Here is a 22,667-nt window from a genome sequence, read left to right on the forward strand (position 1 = left end):
GATGTCCAAGACGCCAACTATGTGAGAGAGGTGCCAGCCCAGGGGATCAAGAATAGCTCGGAGCTGCCAACCTGAGCACCACTTTGAGCACTAATAGGTGAAGTGCTCAAAGTGAATCATGAAGGGCCTACCTGAACAGATGGTTCATGGTGTGGTAGGTCTGTAATGGCCCGGGGTCAGGGGCGGGTGGCCTCTGGTCTGGCTAGTGCCAGGGGAGGGGTATTCCCTTTTAGTCACACTCACTCCAAAGGGATTACCGAGGAGAGTACCTACATGCCGGTGCCAGGCCGCACCTATTAGTGTTCCGGGATCCTAGACCCTGACGAATGCCCCTGACACACCAGCACTTTGTGAGGGCAGAAACATGTTTGTCATACGTATTTCTTTTTAGACTCTAAGAGACATTCTCAAGTGAGCCTTCTCCCCTGTTCTTAACCTTACCAACATTCACCCCCATTAAAAACTAACTAGTAGCAACTGGTGACATGTATGGTAATTTTATATCCACCCCATCAGGAGCCCTGTAATTTATCCAGTCAGTTTAATTTTAGCACTCCCTCTGGTTCTTTTAACCAAGAGGTTGAGTCCGCCCAAGTAGTATCATCTTACTTGGGTGGGGCTAGGTGGTCAAATGATGAAGCAAGACACTATTATGTGTGTGAGACCACCTAGTCCGTAAGGGAACTCCCCCCTCCCCCCGTAGGGGAACACAGCTTTCTGTCCCTGGGACACTTTTTACCCATGCTTTCCCCGTCTCATATCTTAAGGCGACCTAATTGATACCGCCCATTGAGGGAACACTGACCCAGTTCCACCCTCAACCCCTACTACCGCACACTCTTATTGGTTATATACCCATGCTGTATGACCATGAAAACTGCCTATGTGAGTTCCTGAATGGGCTTGGGGGTGCGGGGATAGACCCATCTCATCTAATGGGATCAGACAAAATTTAAACACATCACACACCCCATGGTCTATAATTACTTAGCCCTCCCAGGGGACTTCAGTATGGTATGGTATCCAAGCAGGAACAGGGAGGGAGAAGATGGTTTAGATATGGGGGGCCTACTCAAAGACTTAGGAAAACAATGGGAGACTTGGGCCTTAGATGAATGGAGGGAAACACACGAAACAGCACATGGTTTTATTTTCTACTCATGTGTCCACCAAACACATTTCCATACTGATTATATACTACTGAGTAACCCACTGACAGCGCTGCTCCAGATGGCAGAGTTAGGACCCACTGCTGTCTCTGATCACAACCCCGCCCTGATAGAACTGACCCTGGGTTAATGGAAACGCCCCTATACCAGGAGACTCCACCCTGCCCTACTGAGGGACACAACCATTCAGCAGGACACTAGCAGTCATGTTGATGAGACCTTTGAGCTTAATAAGGGGGTGGGGGAGGGGGTGTTGAGGTCCTAGAGGTCTGGGACACATTTAAGGTGGTCATTAGGGCCCACTTTATATCTGCAGCAGAACACACCAGACTCTGCAAGATAGGCGTCCAGCAGTTGGAAGCCGAGATCCAGAAACTAGAGGCTGAGCATGTTCGACATCCATCTCGCCACACATGTGGCCTGGGCCAACTCCTCATGCACTATGCAAATAATGCAAAACTCTCAATCCTGCATCTCAAGAAGTGCTTCTATGTTTTTGGTGACAAAGTAGGAACCCAACTAGCATACGCTTTAAGGGGTCAGAGGGAAAAGGATTTTTTTTAGGGAAGTTCTTGATGAGAAGGGGATCAGTCTTATAGCTGAGGTCGGGAAGGTCAATGAGTTCTGTCATTTTCACGAGGCGCGCTTGCGCCACCTGAGCATTCAGAGACTATTTATTTTATAATGGGTACAACTCCTGAGGCTCACAGAAACCCAGAGGGACTCTCTGGAGAACCCTATCACCCCTGAGGAAGCACCATTAGCCATTAAAACTTTTAAGGTGAATAAAATGCTGGGGCTTTACAGCATTTTAGCTCAATTCTTTAAAGAATTTTCATCCAGGTTGACATCACAGGTTGCCACATTGTTTAATCACTGTGCAGGATCGGGGGCTGTCACAGACCATGGGCGAGGTAGAGGTGATGGTTATATCAAAACCCAGCAAAACCCCATCCAGGTATGCATGGTATTGTCCGATAGCCCTACTTAACATACAGACAAAGTTCTTTACAAAGATCCTGGTCACACGCCTCAGTGATGCAATTTTCAACCTGGAAACCCTGACCAGAATGGATTTATTTTGGGGTGGCAGACCCAATGACAACATTAGATTGGCTAAATAAGTTAGTGGAGAAGGTCTTCCTCAAAAACATTCCTACGTTCCTTCTGTCATTGGACGCTGAGAAGGCCTTCGACAGAGTGGTTTGGACTTTTTTGAGTTTAACCTGCAAAAGATGGGATAAGGTCCTAATTTTCTAATTTCAGGAAATTACATAAGCCGTACGGCTAAAGTGACTGACTAAACATCCAACTACACCCTTCTGATCTCTAAAAGCACTAAATAGTGTGGGGGTCAGAGGGCAGCCCTATTTTCCCTGTTCATAGAACCCTTAACCTGTCTGATCGGGCAAACCCGGAAAGTGACAGGGATAAAGTTTGGGCCACAGGAATCAACATTTTCGCTCTATGCTGACATCTGGCTCCAATGTCAACTCTGACAAGTTGAAAATTCATAACCTGACATAAGACGAGGAGGAGCATGTAGGCTTGACAATGCTACTCCCATTCAAATGGGCCAAATCCTAAATTAAATACCTAGGAGTCTGTTTTACTCATACTATCCGGGTCTTATTTATCATCAACTGCCCCCTTACTGACAGCCATTGCAATGGACCTCTGTTACTCGGGGGTAGGTGTTGGGGATAATGCTCTCATGGTTAGGCTGAATCAATGTGGTCAAGATTATGGTCCTCCCAAGTCTCCTCTGTTGTTTCCAAACCCTCCCAATACAGCTGGATCTCGCATACCTAAGAAGTATCCAATAGCTACTAGTGTCCTTTGAATTGGATGGGCAGGGGGTCCAGACTCTCACAAAAATTGTTGATGCAACACAGAAAAATGAGTGGCCTGGGGCTACCGAGCATACCTCACTATTATGCAGCAGCACAACTTTGCACAGTAGTAGAATGGTCCATGCTGGACTTGGAGAGCTGGCATGGAATGACCTGTGCAATAGTACGGAAGACGTTATGGGACGTGGTGTGGCTGAATAGACGCCAAAGGTCAACCAATGCATACAAGTACACCAGTATCTACTACTCTCAAGATATGGGACCTTTATGTGGAATCACAAGGGCAAGTAACATCAGTCCCAACACATCCATCCACTAAAATCCTGCCTTCACCCCCACTCTAGAATGATAAACCTTCCGTAACTGGAGATAGGGGGGTGCGAGAACGGTACAATGGTCTCGGATATGTATGATGACAATATCCCGATGTCATTTTTACAGGGTAGAACTGAGTTCAAACTCTCGGAGTCTGAGTGGCTACGCTAAGCAAACTTCAGCATTGGGTAACTCATCCCATTATTCACACTGGAGCTACTAAAGTTAAAACATCATCAAACATTTTTCCCTAAGCTCATAAGCACATGTGGTATGATCTCAAGATTAAATAAATTCCCTTTGGGGCAAGAGCCCCCCTCATCTGGAGGCGTAACAGAGAGTAGGAACAATTCTTTGGCTTACAAGGAGATGCCAAGCAGTGGGTCAGAGTGAGCAAGCATCGACCCTCCCTCCCCATTCCTACACTAGGTAGAGAAATACACTATGAAGTCTGGTATGGGTGGCACGATACTACACAGAATGCTGAACATGTCACATGGTGCTAGACACTGTGCGGGGGACTTAGTGAGGCGCTCCCATATATTGTGGGCCTGCCCAAGGAACCAGCCTTTCTGAAGAGCAGTTCCCAAGTTTTTACATGACATGCCGACATATTCACTTTTCGTTACACCAGAGGTGATGTTCCTGGCACTCCGGCCAACAAAACTGAAAGGTGTCAAATCATGATTGGTATACGTGTCTCCAAAGCCTTGGAGCGGCAAAACTGACAATAGCTCACAAATGGAAGAGTGGAGAGCCCGGCCCCCCGCCAATGGTAACACAGACCATGGACAACATAAGCCATGGAACACCTAACCAGTAACATGAATGGTGCCCACCTTCTATATGACCTGAAGAGGAAATCACTTTATGAGAAACTTAGTGGTGCTCCTGCCATCTCGGCCCTCCCACTGCACTTATTGGTGGGCTTCTTCCACCAATAGGACAGTAAGAGTTCATTCCCAAGCACGTAGCTCAGCTGTCATAGGCTGAGACCCTTTGGACGCAGGGGGACACTATAAGAGGAGTGTAGGCTACGCAGGCTGGGGTTAGCAGAAGTTGGGTGGTATTAGGAGAACTATTTGGTTAACATTTATGAATATTTATGAAGGCTTGACTGTGGTAGTGTTAAAGTGATCTCTGTAATCGCCATTTGAACACTGCCTATGTTAATTTCCATCCTTGGTTGAAGGATGAGGGATGACTGTCCTCCGCTTTCTTTATAAAACCAACAGAGATAAAAAATAAAATAAAAAATAAAATATATAAAAATTGGAAGTTCAGCCAGCTTTTCCAAACATCACCTTGTGATTTCTTAAAATCCACTAATTTTTGTCTCAATTTCACACTATTAATTTTGGTATAAAAAAAACTGAATTCAACCAAGCAAAAGCTTCTAATTTAGTATGCTGGAGAGCTACTTACAGGTAGCTGGAGAGCTACCGGTAGCTCACAAGGTACTCGTTGCAGAATCTTGAGCTACACAAATTTAGAGAGTATATACATCATACTGTGGCGTTTCTAAAGCGCTTAGTAACCCTTATGTGGTGCAAGAAGCAATTACTCACGCAGATAGCAGGTGGAGAAGCACTTACACGCAAATGAGTGGTGTTTTCACTTCATAGATTTTGACCACTAAGGTGCGGTTGTATTAGGGGACGCAGCCCCTGGTAGTGTGAAGAGTGAGATAGATTTGCAAATTATAATTTGAGTACGGCACAAACATATAGGCAGCTAAAGAGCCCCAGTCTAGCCCCAAGGGTGTGTGTGTGTGTGGGGGTGTGTGTGTGTGTGTGTGTGTGTGTGTGTGTGACAGCATCAGAGTGTGCATGTTTGAGAGTGTGAGAGATTATGAAAGAAAAAAGGCAAGTAAGAGAAGGCTCAGTAATTCGTAGAGGAACATGTTCAAGGCGGAGCTAGTGCTGGATGGAAAACAAGTATGCCAAAAGGGCAGGAAAGGTGATTGGTAATATAAAAAGTAAACAGGAGTCTTTCCTTTTTTTTAATCTTTTTCACAGCAAAGATACTTTCTACTGATAAACAAATACACACTACGAATGTGGAAGGATGTGAAAGAGCAGTAAAGGCCTGACAACTTCAGCAGAAACCATACAATCTTTATAAGGCCCAGATTCGACCTACTCGCTGTGACAACTACTTAGATTGTGTTCGTTAGTTTAAACGTTGAAAGCCAGCACATTAACGTCTGCATTTATCTCTTACCTCTCTCGCTAGCATCATCGACTAAAATAACTTCTTCAAGAAGATGTCGCGGTGAGCGATTTATAACACTGTGCACAGTGCGAAGAAGAGTGGTCCAGGCTTCGTTGTGAAAGACGATCACAACACTAGTTGTGAGAAGGTGATCGTCATACACTTTTGTTTTACACCTAAAGAAAGAAGAGTAGTTATATTTTTATTCAAATTGCTATACATTTAAGAGTACAGACTGAAAATCACTTAGGTAATAGACAGGAAGATCGTCTCGAACTGCTTTACAGACAATTAAAAAATAGTAACTGGTATTAAGCCGATACATTCAAGTTAAGACACTCAAGAACGCACAGAGAAATGCACCTGAGGACCAATTCTTCACCTTGTGATCTGATATCATACGATTTCAAATCACACGGAGTACACATTACATGCAAAAAGTGCTGACTGCGCAGTCTACAAAGATGATGCGAAAATTAGCCCGTTGTATGCATTAAGTGTTGAATCAAGTCGAATACCCTAAGACAAATGGTCCCAAAAGGCACCTGAATTCAGTTTACACAAACGTACCTGCTCTCACACCAATTTTGTGCATTGTGGTATCAGCACTTTTTTGCATTTAATATACACCCTGTGTTATATCACAGGTTTGAAGCTCTTCGAAGAAAACAAATCTTTATTGTTGCGGCAAATAGCACTGCTTGATAGCCTTGGTGACCTGAACAGTTATGTCCATACCATGTTGGCAGTTAGCAGTGGGGGTGTTTAGAAGCGCCATGCGGATGGATGTTATCGCGACACACCCTGTCGTAGTGCAGGAATGGTTTAGATCCGGACGTAAAGAGCTTAAGAATAAAGGTGCAGGTCTCTGGCGCGAAAAGGCAGAGATACGTAATGAGCAACCAGTGCCGGCTGTAGCGTATTTTATTTATTTCACTCACCCCCATTCATAGTCCTCACGGAGATTCTGCTTCCCTGCTCAGGGACGCAACAACCAGAACCATTGCATTCCAGAAGTGCAAATCTAGGCCTTTATAGAGTCTGTTTACATCTATTATTTAGGTAAAAACAAGCAGTGCACCTTGTGGATGTGCTAGAGGAACTTTTATTAATGTTAATATAATACATAGGATTCTGCAATCCCTAGATAAAAATGCGTCTATTTTCTTAAAAATCGGCGCATTGAGACACATCCCAAAGAAATGACGTCAACTCAACTGTATAATTTTTTACAGTCGAGTTATGATATCACAATGCTTGCAGACACATCCAGCTCTGAGGGGAAAGGCAGGTTAGGTCACGTGCATAGTTTTTCTTTCTTCTGGTATGTTTTATAACTCGATGGTGCCAAGCAAGACAGTATAAATTTATGACAACATGGTTTTTGCACTCCAAGGGAAATTATGCTAACTTTAGAACCTTTGTGCATGACTTCTGGTCAATTGCTTCTAAAATCTTTTTCAACAAGCTAACAACTTTTTTTTGATGCGTTCAATGCTGCACAAGTGATTATATTTTTATTCTTTCATGTTTGCGAACATGCTGTCTTCATATAAAAGAGCTACACACCAAGGACTTAAGTGTTTTGTGGGAAATTTGATTGGTCTACCCATGTATTGTATGGGATAATGTGTCCTCTGTGATACATTGTAAGGAATTTGCAGGTCACCTTTGAGTTTCATAACCTCGTAAAGGAATACTGCCTTCTGCCTAATTCCTCTATATGGCAGTGGAACTCCGTGGTAACATGCAATATCCTTATAATGTACGTCAGAGGTACTTTATCCCACATATACAAATACATGGGAGCCTGTAAACCCTGTATAGAAGTCTGTCTCCAATTTCCTTTTTACAGTCGAGTTGTGACGTCTATGGTCACCCGTAATAACACATTGGCGTCAATGCTCAACTTTAATGATTGAGTTGACGCAGCATAATGCCGGCAGCCAGAACCAGCAACAGAGTGAAAGGCTAGTCAATGGGCAGAATTACAGCTGCACTTCAAACAAGCATTTGTAATGCAATAGGTCTCTCATTTGCTTGAGCTAGAGCTATTGGTACTGTAAATGCAGAACAGAACTTTTCTTGCCACAAATTAGTCAACCCTGCCACATAATTTGGTCCTTTGCAACATAATTCCGATGGCCCTGCTTATAACTAAAGCATTTACATTTACCTTTTTCCTCTATCTGCAGCTAAAAATGAAAATATTGCCATGATTCATTATATTTTTTATATCATTATTTTGAGGTCCCCCCAATTTAATGTGGGGACCCAGAGATGACAAGACAAAAAAAACTGTTGTGCTGACCATTTTGATGGTGGCCCCACTGTTCTAGGACCACCACACGGTGAGTTCTGGGCAAAAATGTTTTGGAAAAGCAATACACTGCAAAGCATTACGAGACGAGTTTGAGCGCGGCAAATAGCGTATCTGGATTGTAATGTTCAGAACAGCCCCTAGAGGGCACCACAATAAAAATAGCATTAAAAAGAAACATGGTCATGTAATCATATAGTCAGCCCCTAGAGAGCATAACCAAAACAGAATGGCAGAACGTAATGCAGTGTAATCATATATTGAGCCCATAGAGAGCAAAGTGCATTACACATTTTCAGGCCTAGCAGGCCTACTAGGATAGCATCAGAAACCAGAACCTTTAAACAAGAACTACTCCCTGCTGTAAAACAAAAGTTCCAACCATGAGAGAACTTAAAGACACTGAATGATGAGAGAGGTTGTTATTTTGCCTCTCTTAATCTCCAAGATTGCCACAGTAGGCAAGGACAGTGTAGTTAGCAAATCCCATTGAGAAAACATGATGGAAGAATTTTTTCACTGCGATAATACTCATTACCCCCTTTTAGAAGGGGTTGTACTTTCTTTGCCTGGTGCAAGTTTCCAAATATTTTATTATTTTGTAATTATATGCCTGGTGGTGGTGGTCTTGTGGGATAGCTTATGCTCAATTTAGTAAGCCTGACATTCTTATGGTGATATACCTATGATAACAGCAATATTGTTACATTGGTTGAAAGGGAAAAGTTATGTTGGGCTCCATAGGTCTAGTCTGTTTATTATGCAAAATTATGACAAATGCAGTAGGCCTCGACTATTTATTGTGAAAAGCATATTTAAAAAAAAACACACTTTCAAGAGCGGATTGTTGTTATGCTGTGTTAAAGGCTGGGGAAAGAATGTGCCACATAGGACATCAAAGATCACCAACTAGGCAGGACTTTTGGTGCTGGTCACACTGACAATCCCATGGGGGTGAAGATCTGCAACATGATAATCCCTATTAGGTCCTTTTGAGAGGGGTAGAATACTCTTTTGCCAACAGTAATTGTGTACATGTTTGCAATTTTAAGATGTTATGACTGATGGTTGCTTGTCTATGGACTGCTCAGTTGGCTAGAGGAGTTCAGGTTAACAACTCAGTGCCAAAGGCTTCAGGTCTGATTGGTTCAAAGAGAAATTACATTTTACATGCCATACATCTGATATGTTTAGTATGAACATTTATGACAAAAGACATTAGACCTTACTTATGTACTGAGAAAAGCATCTGTTGAAAAAGATATGCTTTTAAAATTGAATTAAATATTACACTGTGTTAAGGATCGTAGACCAGTATTTTGTTACATGGAAGCTCACAGCTCACCGTACGACACAAGGATAGTTGTATTTGTTATCCTCATTGTCAAAGTCTGCAAATAGGAGATCTGCACGGTTAGAATCCATGTAAGGCCTGCATGTGGGGGAGGGATTGCATACTGTTTTGCCACCTGTAATTTTGTACCTACAATTTATTTTGTGAATGTATGACTAACAATTGCATCGTGGGAAAGCTTCAGTTCAAAATGGCAAGTAAGAGATGGTTATGGTGACCAGCCAATTTTAAAGAATAAAGACATGATTTGTTCACTGAGAAGAGAGATCAGCTGACGTAGGTCTGATCTGCCATGAAAAAGTATGATAAAGGTGGTAGTCCAGACTTATTATGAGAAACAGTTGTTAAAGTTAATAAGACCCACTATGTATGATATTACACCCTGTTAAAGCATGTAGACAGGTATTTTGTTACACAGAACCTCATTAATTACCTTAGTAGAGGCAAGATTTTGGTGTTGATGACCCCCACCTGCCTAACAAGGGGTAGAACATTTGCACTGCGATAGCCCTTGCAATGCCCTCTTAGGGTGTTTAGTTGACTACCAGGCTTTTGTAATAATTACAAATCAATAAGCAATACATACAAATACATATACAGAGAAGGGCTTTGTATCAGCACTCTTCTGCCACTAGTGTTTTCACATTTGCGCCTCTATCTAAAAATAAGTACAAATCAGTGCCACAGCTGGTGGGCCAGTGATTGTGTCCCATCTTCTCTTTTTATAGCTCCACCGTTGATTAGTTCCTTTTTTACTTTTATAGAGGGCACTACAGCTCCCCAGGCGGTGCTACTGGGTCCCTCGCTTGTATACAATTCTTCTGCAATGTGACACTCCAAGAACTGTCACTGATTCTAAACTGACCAGTCATCTTGCAATGGGTATTGTTCACTGTATACCATTATCATCACTTTGCTTCTAAAAGTGGTGGACATATGAGAATTTTAAAACAATCTAAGCAAAATATGATTACAAGATGGCGGTACGCTGCTATGTTTAATTGTACTTTTTTATTGCACACATACTGGTTAGGTCGTAGCATGGTTTCTTTTTTTATACTTTTAATCTAGTTTATCTTGCATGTGCTTGATGATCTTCTGCATATGGCATTTTCTAGACAAGTGAGTGTGTGAATGCAAGAATGAGTCAGTGGGTGGAATAATAAATGCATGAATGCAAGGATGAGTGCCAGAGTGCATTCATGATAAGGTTTTTGAGTGCCTAGACTCATCAGTGACTTAAAAAGCACCTTCAGTTATAAGCCAGACCTTATGGCACTAGCAACACTTGTTTTCATTTTTCAAAATTACACAGTCACAATAAATTGTACATAATTAACGTTTGAGGTAGGGGTATATGACGTTTCTTCCAACAAAAATCACATAACCTTGTGGACACATGCCAATAATCGGTTTAGAGTTCCTGTTTCTAGTGGCTAACTCCATAAACGTGGAATCTAGAGAGTTAAAACTACTATAAAATCAGGACACATTGAAGAGTGGCTAAATCAAGAATACTGTGTCCAGATCTATAGAAAGAGAAAGACAGTGCACTAAGTAGAACAATAAAGTCAGAACATTGGACAGAAATTCAGACTAGGAAATTATTAACAGCTTGAATTGAAAGCCCCTTTCTCTAAAGGGAATTTTTTTTTTTGATGCCACGATACCTGGACTGCAGGGTGAAGTGAGTTATGGTGCATGAACGTTCCCCCCCAACCCCCCCCAAAAGTAATAGAAATAAGAGTGGAATAAACATTCGGGAGAACTTAAGGAAACAAACAATAAATGAAGTGAAAAATATTGTAATGATTCAGCACTGCTATACATGGATAGATAGAAGAAACAGACATGAAAGTCCAGGTGGCAAAGTGTAGAAATCATATTGTGCACCCAAACTGATTGTCAAATAAAATGATAGTTCGCACTGGGATAAGCATGCTTGTCTATAAAGAACTACGATGATTGATCCTCGTTTAAACCCCCCGGTGTCTTAGTCCCAAGGAGAATAATGTATTCTGACTCCCTTATTCTCAGGAGTCTCTCTCGATCCCCTTCACGTATGTTCCTCTCAATTTTATCAATACCAATATACACCAAACTATTAGCGTCTCAATTGTGCATCTTTGACCAATGTTTAGCAACCGGGTATGAAGTATCATAATTCTTGATAGCTCTATAGTGTTACAAAATCCTCCTTTTTACAGGACCAATTGTACTGCCAACATATTGTAACCCACAGGGGCATTGTAAAACATAAATACAATAATCTAAAACACAGGAACTAGCTTTATTGATCCTTCTAATCTCACCCAGAGCTGTCTTATATGTCTTAACATTCCTGCTATTACCACGTGCCTTGCACCTACCACACTTATAGAAAACCTTTTGCTGACTAAACCATCCAATGTGTTTATTACTTTGTCCACTCAAATAGCTATGAACCAAAATGGCATGTAAAGATTTTACCTTCCAATACGTAAACTGTGGACGAGAGGCCAACGTCTTCCCAATTATAGGATCATGCTTACCTAAATGCCAATGCTTCATCACTGCCCTCCTGATTGCTGGACTTGCATTATTATAAGCTGTAATTATCCTCATCTCTGGGATTACATTCTTCTTCTGAGTTTTTGTCAACGAAGTTTCCCTTTTGATTTTGGTTACTTTCTCACTAGCTAGTCGTAGTACCTTATTTGGATAACCCCTTGCTCGCAATCTTTTCATCATCCTATTCTCCTCCTCTTTGTAAGATTCCTAAGTACTGCAACTCCTTCTAGCCCTGAGTAATTCACAATATGGAATATTCCACTTCCAGTTAGTAGGATGATGACTGCTCGCATACAGGAAACTGTTACCTGCTGTGTCTTTATGATATAGCCTTGTCTGTAACCGGTTATCCTGAATTTCCAATAATACATCCAAGAATTCCATTCTCGTTGGATGAATTTTCCTAGTGAATTTTAAATTCAAAGTGTTATGTGAAATGTGATCCAAAAATTCCTCCAATTCTTGATATGTTCCCTCCCAAATCATAAAAAGGTCATCAATATATCTTGTCCAAATCGAAATAGGTCTAGTTCATGTTTCATTCTCTTCTACCCACACCTGAGTGGCCTCCCACAAACCCATAAAAATTCCAGCATAACTTGGAGCAAAGCAGCTTCCCATCGCTGTCCCGACCAATTGGCGATACCAAGTATCCTTATAAAGGAATACATTATTTAAACAAAAATCCAACATATCTAATATCATCATCGAATGATCATACCTGCTAAGGGGTCTGTCACGAAAAAAGTATTTGCAAGCCTGAATCCCCAAATCATGCCGGATACAGGTATATAAGGATCCACATCTAAAGTAACTAGCAAAATATGTGGTTCCCAAGGAATCCCCTCAATCATAGAAATGAAATCCATGGTGTCCCTACAATAAGATGGTACGGTCAACACATATGGTAGAAGAAAAAAGTCTAAATACATAGAAGTATGTTCCAAAAGACTATTATTTGCAGAGATAATAGGTCTACCAGGTGGGTTATTATAATTCTTATGAACCTTTGGTAACATATAAAAGCAGGGTGCAGTGGGCTTTTTAACCAAAATAAATTGATATTCATCCATATTAAGTAACCCCCTATCTCTCCAAACAATTAACTATGATATTGGTCTATTGATCTAATGTAGTTCTGCATAGTTGTTATTTCATAGTTCCCTGTGTTATTAAGTTGTATTTCTGCCTCCTTGCAATACTTATTTACATCCCAAAGAACAACATTTCCTCCTTTGTCGGAGGGTTTTATCACAATGTTATGGTCATCAATCAGGTTCTTTAAAGCTGCTTTCTGTTCCTGATTCAGGTTTGACACAAAATCACCTTGTTCGGCACTATGCCACACTTCAAACAATTCCCAAATAACAACTTCATGGAAAGCATCAATAGAATCATGAATGGTGGGTGGATTAAACCTAGACTTCAATTTAAAAGGAGTAACTTCCGGTCTATTCAATTCCAAATCCATAGATTCAAGAAAATCACGTTCACTCATACCAGAGGTGTCCATTTCTTCCAAGTCAGCCAAAGTCAGTAAACCATCTATGTCACTCAAACATAATTCAGTAAGAGCTGGATTGGTAACAGCCGAGGTAGCATCTAACTCATCAACCCCCTTCTTAGTCTCTTGCTGTAAAAATAACTTCCTCAATTCAATTTGCGTACAAAGATAAACTAGTCGATCCTAGTTCTACAAAAATCAGCAGTAGGGCAGAAGGATAGACCAAGCTCCAAAAGTGAGCCTTCTGCCAAGGTTAATTGATTTTCAGATAAATTTATAACAGTAAGGGAACCGTCCCCTTTCATTTCTTCTTGGCTTGTCTCATGGGCCTCCCTCCAACTGTTGTATCTTTGACTCCTCCAGTTGCCCCTGCATATCCTTGGTCTCCTTTGTTGTTTCCTCCTCTTCCTCTTGGTGGCCGACCTCGTGCTGTCTGATTTATTTGTAAAAAAACGATATTCATCCAATGAAGTTAAAGGGAGAGAATCTTTAACAGACGTTACCTGATCATCATCATAATCTGATGAGTAATTGTCAGAACTAGATTCCGATGTGGCCAGCTCTTGTTTTCTCACGGACCCGACCTGTTTATATTGTTTGATAGCCTCATCAAATCTACGTCCAAAAGTTAAGATTCTTGCCTGGGCATAGTCCTGTTTATCTCTCAAAAACTTTCGTCTTTTCCTCTGTTTAATTTCTTCCTCATACTTTTCCAACCTCTTTTCCATCAATGTCAAAAAATTATTTATTACTTCTTGTACCGAATGTTTATCCAAAATGTACTCAATTTTAGTTCATTCTTCTGTCACCTGTTCTAACTCCAAGGAAGCATATTTGACTAATAACTAACATTGACTTACAAGTTTCTGCCATTAATTTAGACCATTCCTCTAACACTTTGGGATTTGGATTCTGGTATGTGGGAGTGATAAGGATCCTCAAACCCCTTGGGATCCTACCTACTTCAATATAATTTTCCAAATAAATCACTTCCCAACTTTTACTTATTTCCTTCTTCAATAATTTTTCATAAATTGACAGTTGTTGCTTAATTGCCTTCACCGGTGATTCATCTCCCTTAGTTGAAGTCCCCAAATTACTATGGAAAGTGTCCTCATTTTCATCAAAAAGGTCTCTAGCAGCTTTCAACTGTTTCTGCGGATTCCACTCATTATGAAATACCAACTCTATCAAAAAATGCCTCAAGGCGCTCTCACTGGAAACTTAGCCAAATTACAAAAAAGAAAAGAAAAGAGAAGCAATAAAAGATACGTTTCACCATAAAAAAAAAAATAAGAAGGTGACGCCTCTGCCCTTTTATAGCATCAGTGCATTTACTAGATGCTGAATTCATGTGCTGAAAGAATAGGCTATTAAATTCCCAAACATTACAATCGTGAAACAAGACAAAAATAGTTTCTGAGAAAAACAAATATACGCAGATATGTGCGTTTGCGCTCACCACATTCCTCCGTTCTTCCGTGATAAACTCCGATTCATCAAGTGGCGATGCAAAGTCATCAGAAAAGCCTCCAACACAGAGCCTCCACTTCAGGCACAAAAATAACAATACTCTGTGTTCGCACTTACCACGAGATAGATAGATATTCACTCTTGATAAAGTCCATAGGGCCATTTTCTATGTTTTGGTGTTTAAGATCGTGCATGACAGAGTTAGGATGTTTGCGGGGGGCAGCCCAGGATGCCAACTTCCCGCCACGGACAGTTAAATGTCCTGCACAGCCAGGGGATGCCCATGGATCGAGTGCTGCATATAGGGCCTGATACAGGTCAGGTCCTGAAGCTAGCCTCATGCTGCGTACAGCCTTCAGCAGTGCGGGGCTGATTTGACGTATGGTTATAACATATTACTTTACGTTGAAAAAAACCCTAGAAAGAATGGTAAAAACTCAACTTTTTTTGCTTTAAAAAACAAAAAAAACAACAAACAAAAAAATATTCACTGAAAAAAAACAAAGGTTAAAGGGACTTTATAGTTAAGTGAAAATATCAGTTAAAATACAATTTTAAACAAACTGTAATTCACCCATTATAGTTATCTCAAGTAACTCACTTGTGCCCCAAGGTAATTAACTTGAGCCCTTGTCCAGCACTGCTAATTACCCCACATATCACATCATTTATGACATGTTCTATGACATAATTGATAATATCACTGTAACATTTTGATGACAAAACCTTATGGAGAGGGTGCGAGTCCAGACCAGGAATGTACAGAGCGATGCAAATTCCTGTGTGCGACAAGTATTTGGTGCAGGTCTGCAGAGATCAAAAGGAGCCTGTGATCAAGCATTGCAGAACAATTTTCAGATCATTGGGGATCCATCAGGATAGAATACTAATGAGGAATGACATGTGACTAATACAGGAAAGTTATCTACAATGGACACTCAATATTACATTAACTTTTACAACCAGACTCAGTTTTTATTATTAAAAAAAATATATATTAAAAAAATCAAACCAAAGATCAGATATTCTACTTAGACAGTAAAACAAGAAACAAAGACAAACAAAAGGTACATTGAAGGACAAGTCATTTTAAGCAGTTAGAATACAGCAGAGTGGTCTGGTGTGCATTTTAGTGTATGGAACCCCCAGATGTGTCAGTGGATAAGATGTGCCTTTTCTTCCTATTCCACCGATCCTGGACAGGGTATTTTTTGATGTCTCCACCTTCTTAGAGCTATGGCCAGAAGTGTCATGGTGGAAAGTACGGGTATACCAACTTCACCTAATTAGCTTTTTTTTGTGACTACACAAAGTGTCAGAAAAATTATGGTGAATTATGCCTAAAATACGGAAAATGCAAAACTGGCATTTGGGACTGTACTTTTAGTTTGAAATGTGTCCTGTGTCCACTTTGAACAAGAGGATGTAGTTCAGACATTGCAAAAACACCAAACGCAACACGAATGGAAGCTGCTGCTCGCATCCTGTCATTCACATTCATGTGCGTTTGTGGTAAATTTTTCTGCAAAGCCACATTTACTAAATATTTTTCCACAATGAGGAACATTACTGTCAATTCAGGAATTTCGCTAACAAGAGAAACATAACATTTCTGAAATTGCACTAATTAGGCTGAAGTAACACACATTTTGTATGGGTCCACTGGAGAGTTCATGTCAACTGGGATTCCTGTTTTTTTCTTTTATACATTTCATTTACAGTCTGACAAACAATAATTCCAAAGCAGAAGTTCACACCCACTGAAAGATAAGTCAAAATACTTGAAAAAAAAGAGGAGCTTTGCCAAGTATTCTGAAATATCTTGTGACACGCTTCAAAGCAGTTTACATAAACCTTCCTATACCAGCACAAAATACCAAATAATCGTTTCAGTTCGCAGAATACCTTAGGGGAACAGGTTAGTAACGTTCATCTAGCTTGTTTATCAGATTGTCATGTTTTGCTCTTAGTCATCCTAGAATGGGCTCCTCATCACTCCGAGGTTGGTCATTAAGTTGTATGCGATATTTCCAAAGTGGAGCCAATAAAATCCTATGTTGGGATTACAAGGGTGAGCATAACAAACATCCAGCGTATAAATATAATGAATTAGATCTGTAATTTAATCTACCTTTGTTGGGATGTGGACCTCTTCCCCATTTCATGGCCACTCTTCCCTTTGCCAATAAACAAGCAACTGCTATAAATTTACATGTGGATTAAGATAGATTTATAATAACCACGCAATGCCAGACTTTGATCTGGCGTCATCTGCTCAGGTCATTTTCTTTTTTTATAGAGTGCTGAATAAGTCTTCCCAGTACGAGTATACCAGTAGACAGCTCCATGTCAAATGATAATCTACCCTATAGTGCTTACACTTGATACACTTTGGGTAAAGAGTGAACCCCATAGACTGCAAATCAGCTAGAGATTAGTACCCCGAGTATAAACTTAAAATGTAAGTGTCTGCTGTTCGACGATACGTTCTTGGTTTAGGCACAGCAATACTGCCAGACTTTATTATCAGTGGTTATTCCCAAATCTCTTCCCCATTTCTTTTTGCATTAGTTTCTGGTACTACCCTCACCTTGGACGCTTCATTGTGCATTTTTTTTTATTCATTCTCACGGAAGTGTACAAGTATGTATCATAGTAAGAACCACAGCAGTTCGGGCTTGGTTTCTCTGAGTATATATTGAAGTCTAGGGTACAAGTATCTGTCTTTAGTGGGGTTCCCACCACTTTGTATTAAGTGTGGCAGTGAAATAATACCCCATAGACGGAGAGATCCCCAAGGGCGAGCAATCTCAGGTTTCATAGCTGCTTCTGTGCTATCAGCTCATAGGAGGCAGAAATCAGTCGATACTTGCATGTTGCAACCAAAGTGGGAAAACCAATGAGTGTCCTACGGCTGCCACTAATCAATGCCATGTGTGTATATAGTGCTTGTTACTGCGTCTGCGTGTGGCCAAAGGGAAGCAGGTTTAAGGGCTGTGATTGTGTCTGGGGGGGTATTCCCGGCCAGATCCTGCTTTATTGTGAATGAAGATAGTCTGTGTCCTTGATGTATCCTTTGAAACTTGTATTTAGCTTGGGCCACCAAATATTAATTTTCACAATAAGGGGCTGGTAGCCCTCTTTACGCATAAGGAAGGGTCAGAGTGCCTCACCCCACCATGGGATGACTTTTCACTCACATATATCATAGCAATATCGGTTTCAGCATGCTAAGGAAGCCATTAGACAAAGGTACAGGTATATATTACTGAATACAGAGATATCTAGACAGAAATATTTTTTTAAAACAGCTATGCTACCTGCTGACAATAAGTGGAGATAACCCCAGTGTTTGCGTAGGAAAATGGCTCCCTGTTGCAGTTACCCCACACTTTTTGCCTGATATTGATGCTGACCTGACTGAGACGTGTACTGGGACTCTGCTAACCAGGCCCCAGTACCAGTGTTCTTTCACTAAAAACGTACCATTGTTTCCACAATTGGTATCAAAGTTTTCCGAATAATTAACCCACACTGATGCCAGTGTTGTATTTATTACAAAATGCACACAGAGGGCATCTTAGAGATGCTCCCTGTATTTTACCCAATTCTTCAGTGCAGGACTAACTGGTCTGTGCCAGCCTGCCACTGAGACGAGTTTCTGCCCCCCTGGGATGAGAGCCTTTGTGCTCTCTGAGGACAGAAACAAAGCCTGCACTGGGTGGAGGTTCTCCTTGCCTCCCCTGCAGGAACTAACACCTAGCGTTGAGCCTCAAATGTTCATGCCTTTTGTTACAGCATCCCAGTACATCCCAGCTAGTGGAGATGCCCACCCCTCCGGCCACTGCCCCCACTTTTGGCAGCAAGGCTGGAGGAGATAATGAGGAAAAACAAGGAGGAGTCACCCACCAGTCAGGACAGCCCATAAAGTTCCCCGAGTTGAGGTGACTCCTCCCTTTAGAAATCCTCCATCTTGAAATTGGAGGATTCCCCCCAATAGGATTTGCGATGAACGAGGAGGCACAAAGAGGGTGAAGCCACCCTCCAGGACAGTAGCCATTGGCTACTGCCCCCCAGACCTAAACACACCCCTACATTTTGTATTTAGGGGCGACCCAGAAACCAGGAAATCAGATTCCTGCAACCTACACAAAAAAGGAGGACTGCTGACCTGAAAGACCTGCAGAGACGACGGAGACGACAACTGACTTGACCCCAGCCTTACCGGCCTGTCTCCAGACTCCAAGAACCTGCTCAGCGACACATCCGACAGGGACCAGCAGCTCTGAGGACTCAGAGGACTGCCCTGAACCAAAGGACCAAGAAACTCCAGAGAACAGAGGCGCTGTTCACCTACAGCAACATTTTTGCAACAAAGAAGCCACTTTCAAAGAACTCACTCTTCCCGTCAGAAGCGTGAGACTTCACACTCTGCACCAGACGCCCCCGGCTCGAGCTCCAGAGAACTAACACCTCAGAGAGGACTCCCAGGCGACTGCGACTTCGTGAGTAACTTGAGATGCCACCCCCTGCACCCCACAGCGACGCCTGCAGAGAGGATCCAGAGGCTCCCCCTGTCCGCGACTGCCTGGTAACAAAGAAATCGACGCCTAGACCAAGCACTGAACCCGCAGCCCCCAGGACCGAAAGGAACCAACCTCCAGTGCAGGAGTGACCAGCAGGCGGCCCTCTTCCTAGCCCAGTCGGTGGCTGGCCAGAGAAGCCCCCCCCGTGCCCTGCCTGCATTGATTATAATATTATAGAACAAGGAAGTATCTGAATTAGTACTGTACGTGTTAATGTAACTCATTCAGTATCACCGACACCATGAGCTAGCACATAACTCCATCCAGTATCAGAAATGTTATTAATTTGCAGGAATTCAACTTAACATTTTATAAATATTGCCACTAACGACCATGTATGCTAGAAGATAAACATCTGTGAAAGCCTCAGTGTACTGCAAACCGGTGTTCCAATCGTTGCAACAAGTGAGACTCTTGCAAATATGCTAGATCAATATTATGCCTTGTTAAGTATGCTAGAATGTGTCCAGATTTCGTAGGGGAGCTTAGCCCCTTACATTCCACTTTATCAGTTTCATGATTAGAGTGATGTTAGGCTTTGTGCATAGTAGTCTCTGTGTGTCCTGCTGGTGTGAGTTGCTTATCGAAGTGAGAAAACAACGTGCATATAATTCTGCTCAACAAACCTCAACTGAGTGCATATTATCATTGAGTGCATGCCGTAAATATCCGACCAACCCCACCACCACTGTCCGCCACAATAAACAGTAGATTATCCCTTTCAGTTAACATAATGGTAACCAATTAAAAAATAACAATAAAACCATGGGTTTGATCATCTCTGGGAATACCAGGAATCGACAATGCCAAGATGTGCGCATTTAGCGATTCCATCCATTTACCGTAATAATACATCGGAAATTCCTCAATTACCAATATTTGTTACTCATCTGTGCACAATTCAAGCTGCTAGTAAGTACTAGACTTCTAGCTATTAACACGTTTGCGAAGGCAGCTCGATATCATCATACATGTCGGCCGACTCATCTGTGTATCTCCTTCCAGAATTGTTCAACACAGAAAATGCAATTACTTATTCTAGTCTACAGTCATTGAAGTTATGTCTATCCATGCTTTTTAATCCTTTTGCGCCAAAGTCTTTTCATGTTTATTACTACACACTCAAGTCCAAGAAGTTTCTGAAGTTGTTTTTTTGTTCAAAATACACCTGCCTGCGAGGAAGCACGCTCACTGTTCCATACAATTATATTTAACATTATTTTTTATGGACTTTTTTTTATTGCAAGCATTTGGCATTCACCTTCAGGTTGCAACATGTTTTCTTTCATTTATGTATCATATGCTTACAATAAAAAAATAAGCACTGCACCAGCTTGAGAAGGCCAGACCTTTTGGTTTGGCCAGAGGTCACTTATTAGCTACTGCCTACAGACAGCTTTTACCTGTCTGTTGTCTAATGACCTCTTGTGGACCACACCAAAACTTTATTATGAGCAATGTGCCAGCCCACACCTAGGAGACCTATTAGCTTTGCCAGCGCCTGCTCTTTAAGTCCACATTGAACACAATATGTACATGTGTGATACAATGGCATGAGGCTGCTGTTGGGCAGTGATGTGCCAAGGCCTTAAGTGTGCAACAGAGGTATCCATATGTCCTTTCACTAAAACTTCCTTAAGTTCTTGTCCTTAGCCAGTCCACAGACTACTCAATACCGACAAGCTTCATGCCTAAAACAACAATGTAATTAGACAATTGCATTGATTTCCCATGTTTGCTCAACACAGTTTTACTGGATGTTTCTACCAGCATCTGTGTGTGAAGTAAGCAACACAGAACGAACTGCACAACACACTTCAAATGACAAGCGTCTGCTAATAAGTAAGATATAAAAATCAGACCTAAATACCAATATAGCACCTGAAAAAGACAATAGACTAATGAAAACTTCTAAAACCCCTGCAATAATGTAATGCACCTTTATGATAAATAACTGATAAACCTGCAACATGTTTTAGTTAAGTTTAACCAGCTGGCACTTGAAAAGTAATTGGGTAAATATGAACGTGATGCAATATAGAAAAATGTGATTTACTGTACATTGTTATTATTGCACCACACCAACTATATAATGCCGGACAGATCTGGATCATTGCAATGCAGAATTTGAAAAACACCATTCTTTTGTAGGATGGAATTATGGGTGTTTCAGGATACAGTGCTACTGTGTCGCTAAAGGAATAATGGAATGGACCAGCTGCTTTCATACTTATCAACATCATCCAAAATCCAAAGTACCAAGACTAAAAGCCCCCCTAGTCTCAGGCTCAAAACATTACATCCTATGTAGGAAGCGCTCCAAGGCCTGTTGACAGGGAAGGCCAAGTTCCATGTGGAGGAAGGCTAAAACCCAAATATCCAGAGACACCACAGCAGAAAATTGGGAGACAAATGAATAACATTGCTTGGGTGGTGGAGAGCAAGGAGAAATGTACAGTGGATAGGCTGAGCAGAGGTGAAGTCAAGAGTTGAGCAGCATTAAACAGAGCTACAGAGTGGAAAGTGTAAAGTGGAAAAGCAGACCACAAATGGAAAGACAGGTCAGGAGAACAGAGGGACAGCGAGAAGATGACTGGAGCTGGTGTACAGAAGGAAAGAGGATGTGAAGACAAAAGCAGGGGACAGGACACGTGGAGAGGACGTACAAAACGGCACTGTGGAAAGGTATACAGGAGAACTGGTGGAGAGCGGAGTGAGAGCAGAAATCTGGAAGAAGGGAATCTGGTTCTATACTTACTCATGCCTAATGACTCACTTGGTGCTCAGAGGTCAAGGCTTAAAGCTTATGATTGGGACTTGAAGGAAAGAGGTGAATGGCAGCTAATAAGTCCTGTAAATAATGGAAATTAGCACACTGAACATGAGTAAAAACTGAAGGAGAACACAAGTGAAATGGGGAGTATGACCAAAACGGGACAGGTTAATGTGGATGGGAATAAAAAAAAAAAAAACTGTACTTCACTATAAAAGTGGACAAATCTATATCACCTCTCCAGAATAATCACTCAGGTGACTTATACTCCTGGTAGTAGTAGATATTTCCATTTGAGCAAAGAAATTGAATCTTGCCTACCTTTTTTTGTTTTGTTTTTAGTGTGTGTGTGTGTGTGTGTATGTATGGGGGGGGAGCGGGGGGTGAAGACACTGGCAAGACTGGGATATTTTCTGAACATGCTCAGATAAAACACAGCGAAGACTTTCCCCCAAACACAACATCTATTTTTTTGTAACCTCTTCTGGCCATAACCAAGTTGTTAGACACAGATATAAAATAATCCAATTACTCACTGCCAAACGGCATTTTGTTT

The 22,667-nt window shown here is 41.5% G+C and overlaps 1 protein-coding gene across 2 annotated transcripts in view; it reads right to left on the reverse strand.

Annotated features, from left to right (window-relative positions):
* GALNT1 (polypeptide N-acetylgalactosaminyltransferase 1) overlaps window positions 1-22,667 on the reverse strand; it is a 684,180-nt gene that overhangs the window by 347,804 nt on the left and 313,709 nt on the right. For both annotated transcript variants that reach the window (XM_069219558.1, XM_069219557.1), the window contains exon 4: window positions 5,561-5,727. In XM_069219558.1, coding sequence (XP_069075659.1) covers window positions 5,561-5,727 — 167 coding nt within the window. The remainder of the gene's footprint in view (window positions 1-5,560; window positions 5,728-22,667) is intronic.

This window comes from Pleurodeles waltl, chromosome 2_2 (genome assembly GCF_031143425.1).
Source record: "Pleurodeles waltl isolate 20211129_DDA chromosome 2_2, aPleWal1.hap1.20221129, whole genome shotgun sequence".
NCBI classification, from domain to species: Eukaryota; Metazoa; Chordata; class Amphibia; order Caudata; family Salamandridae; genus Pleurodeles; species Pleurodeles waltl.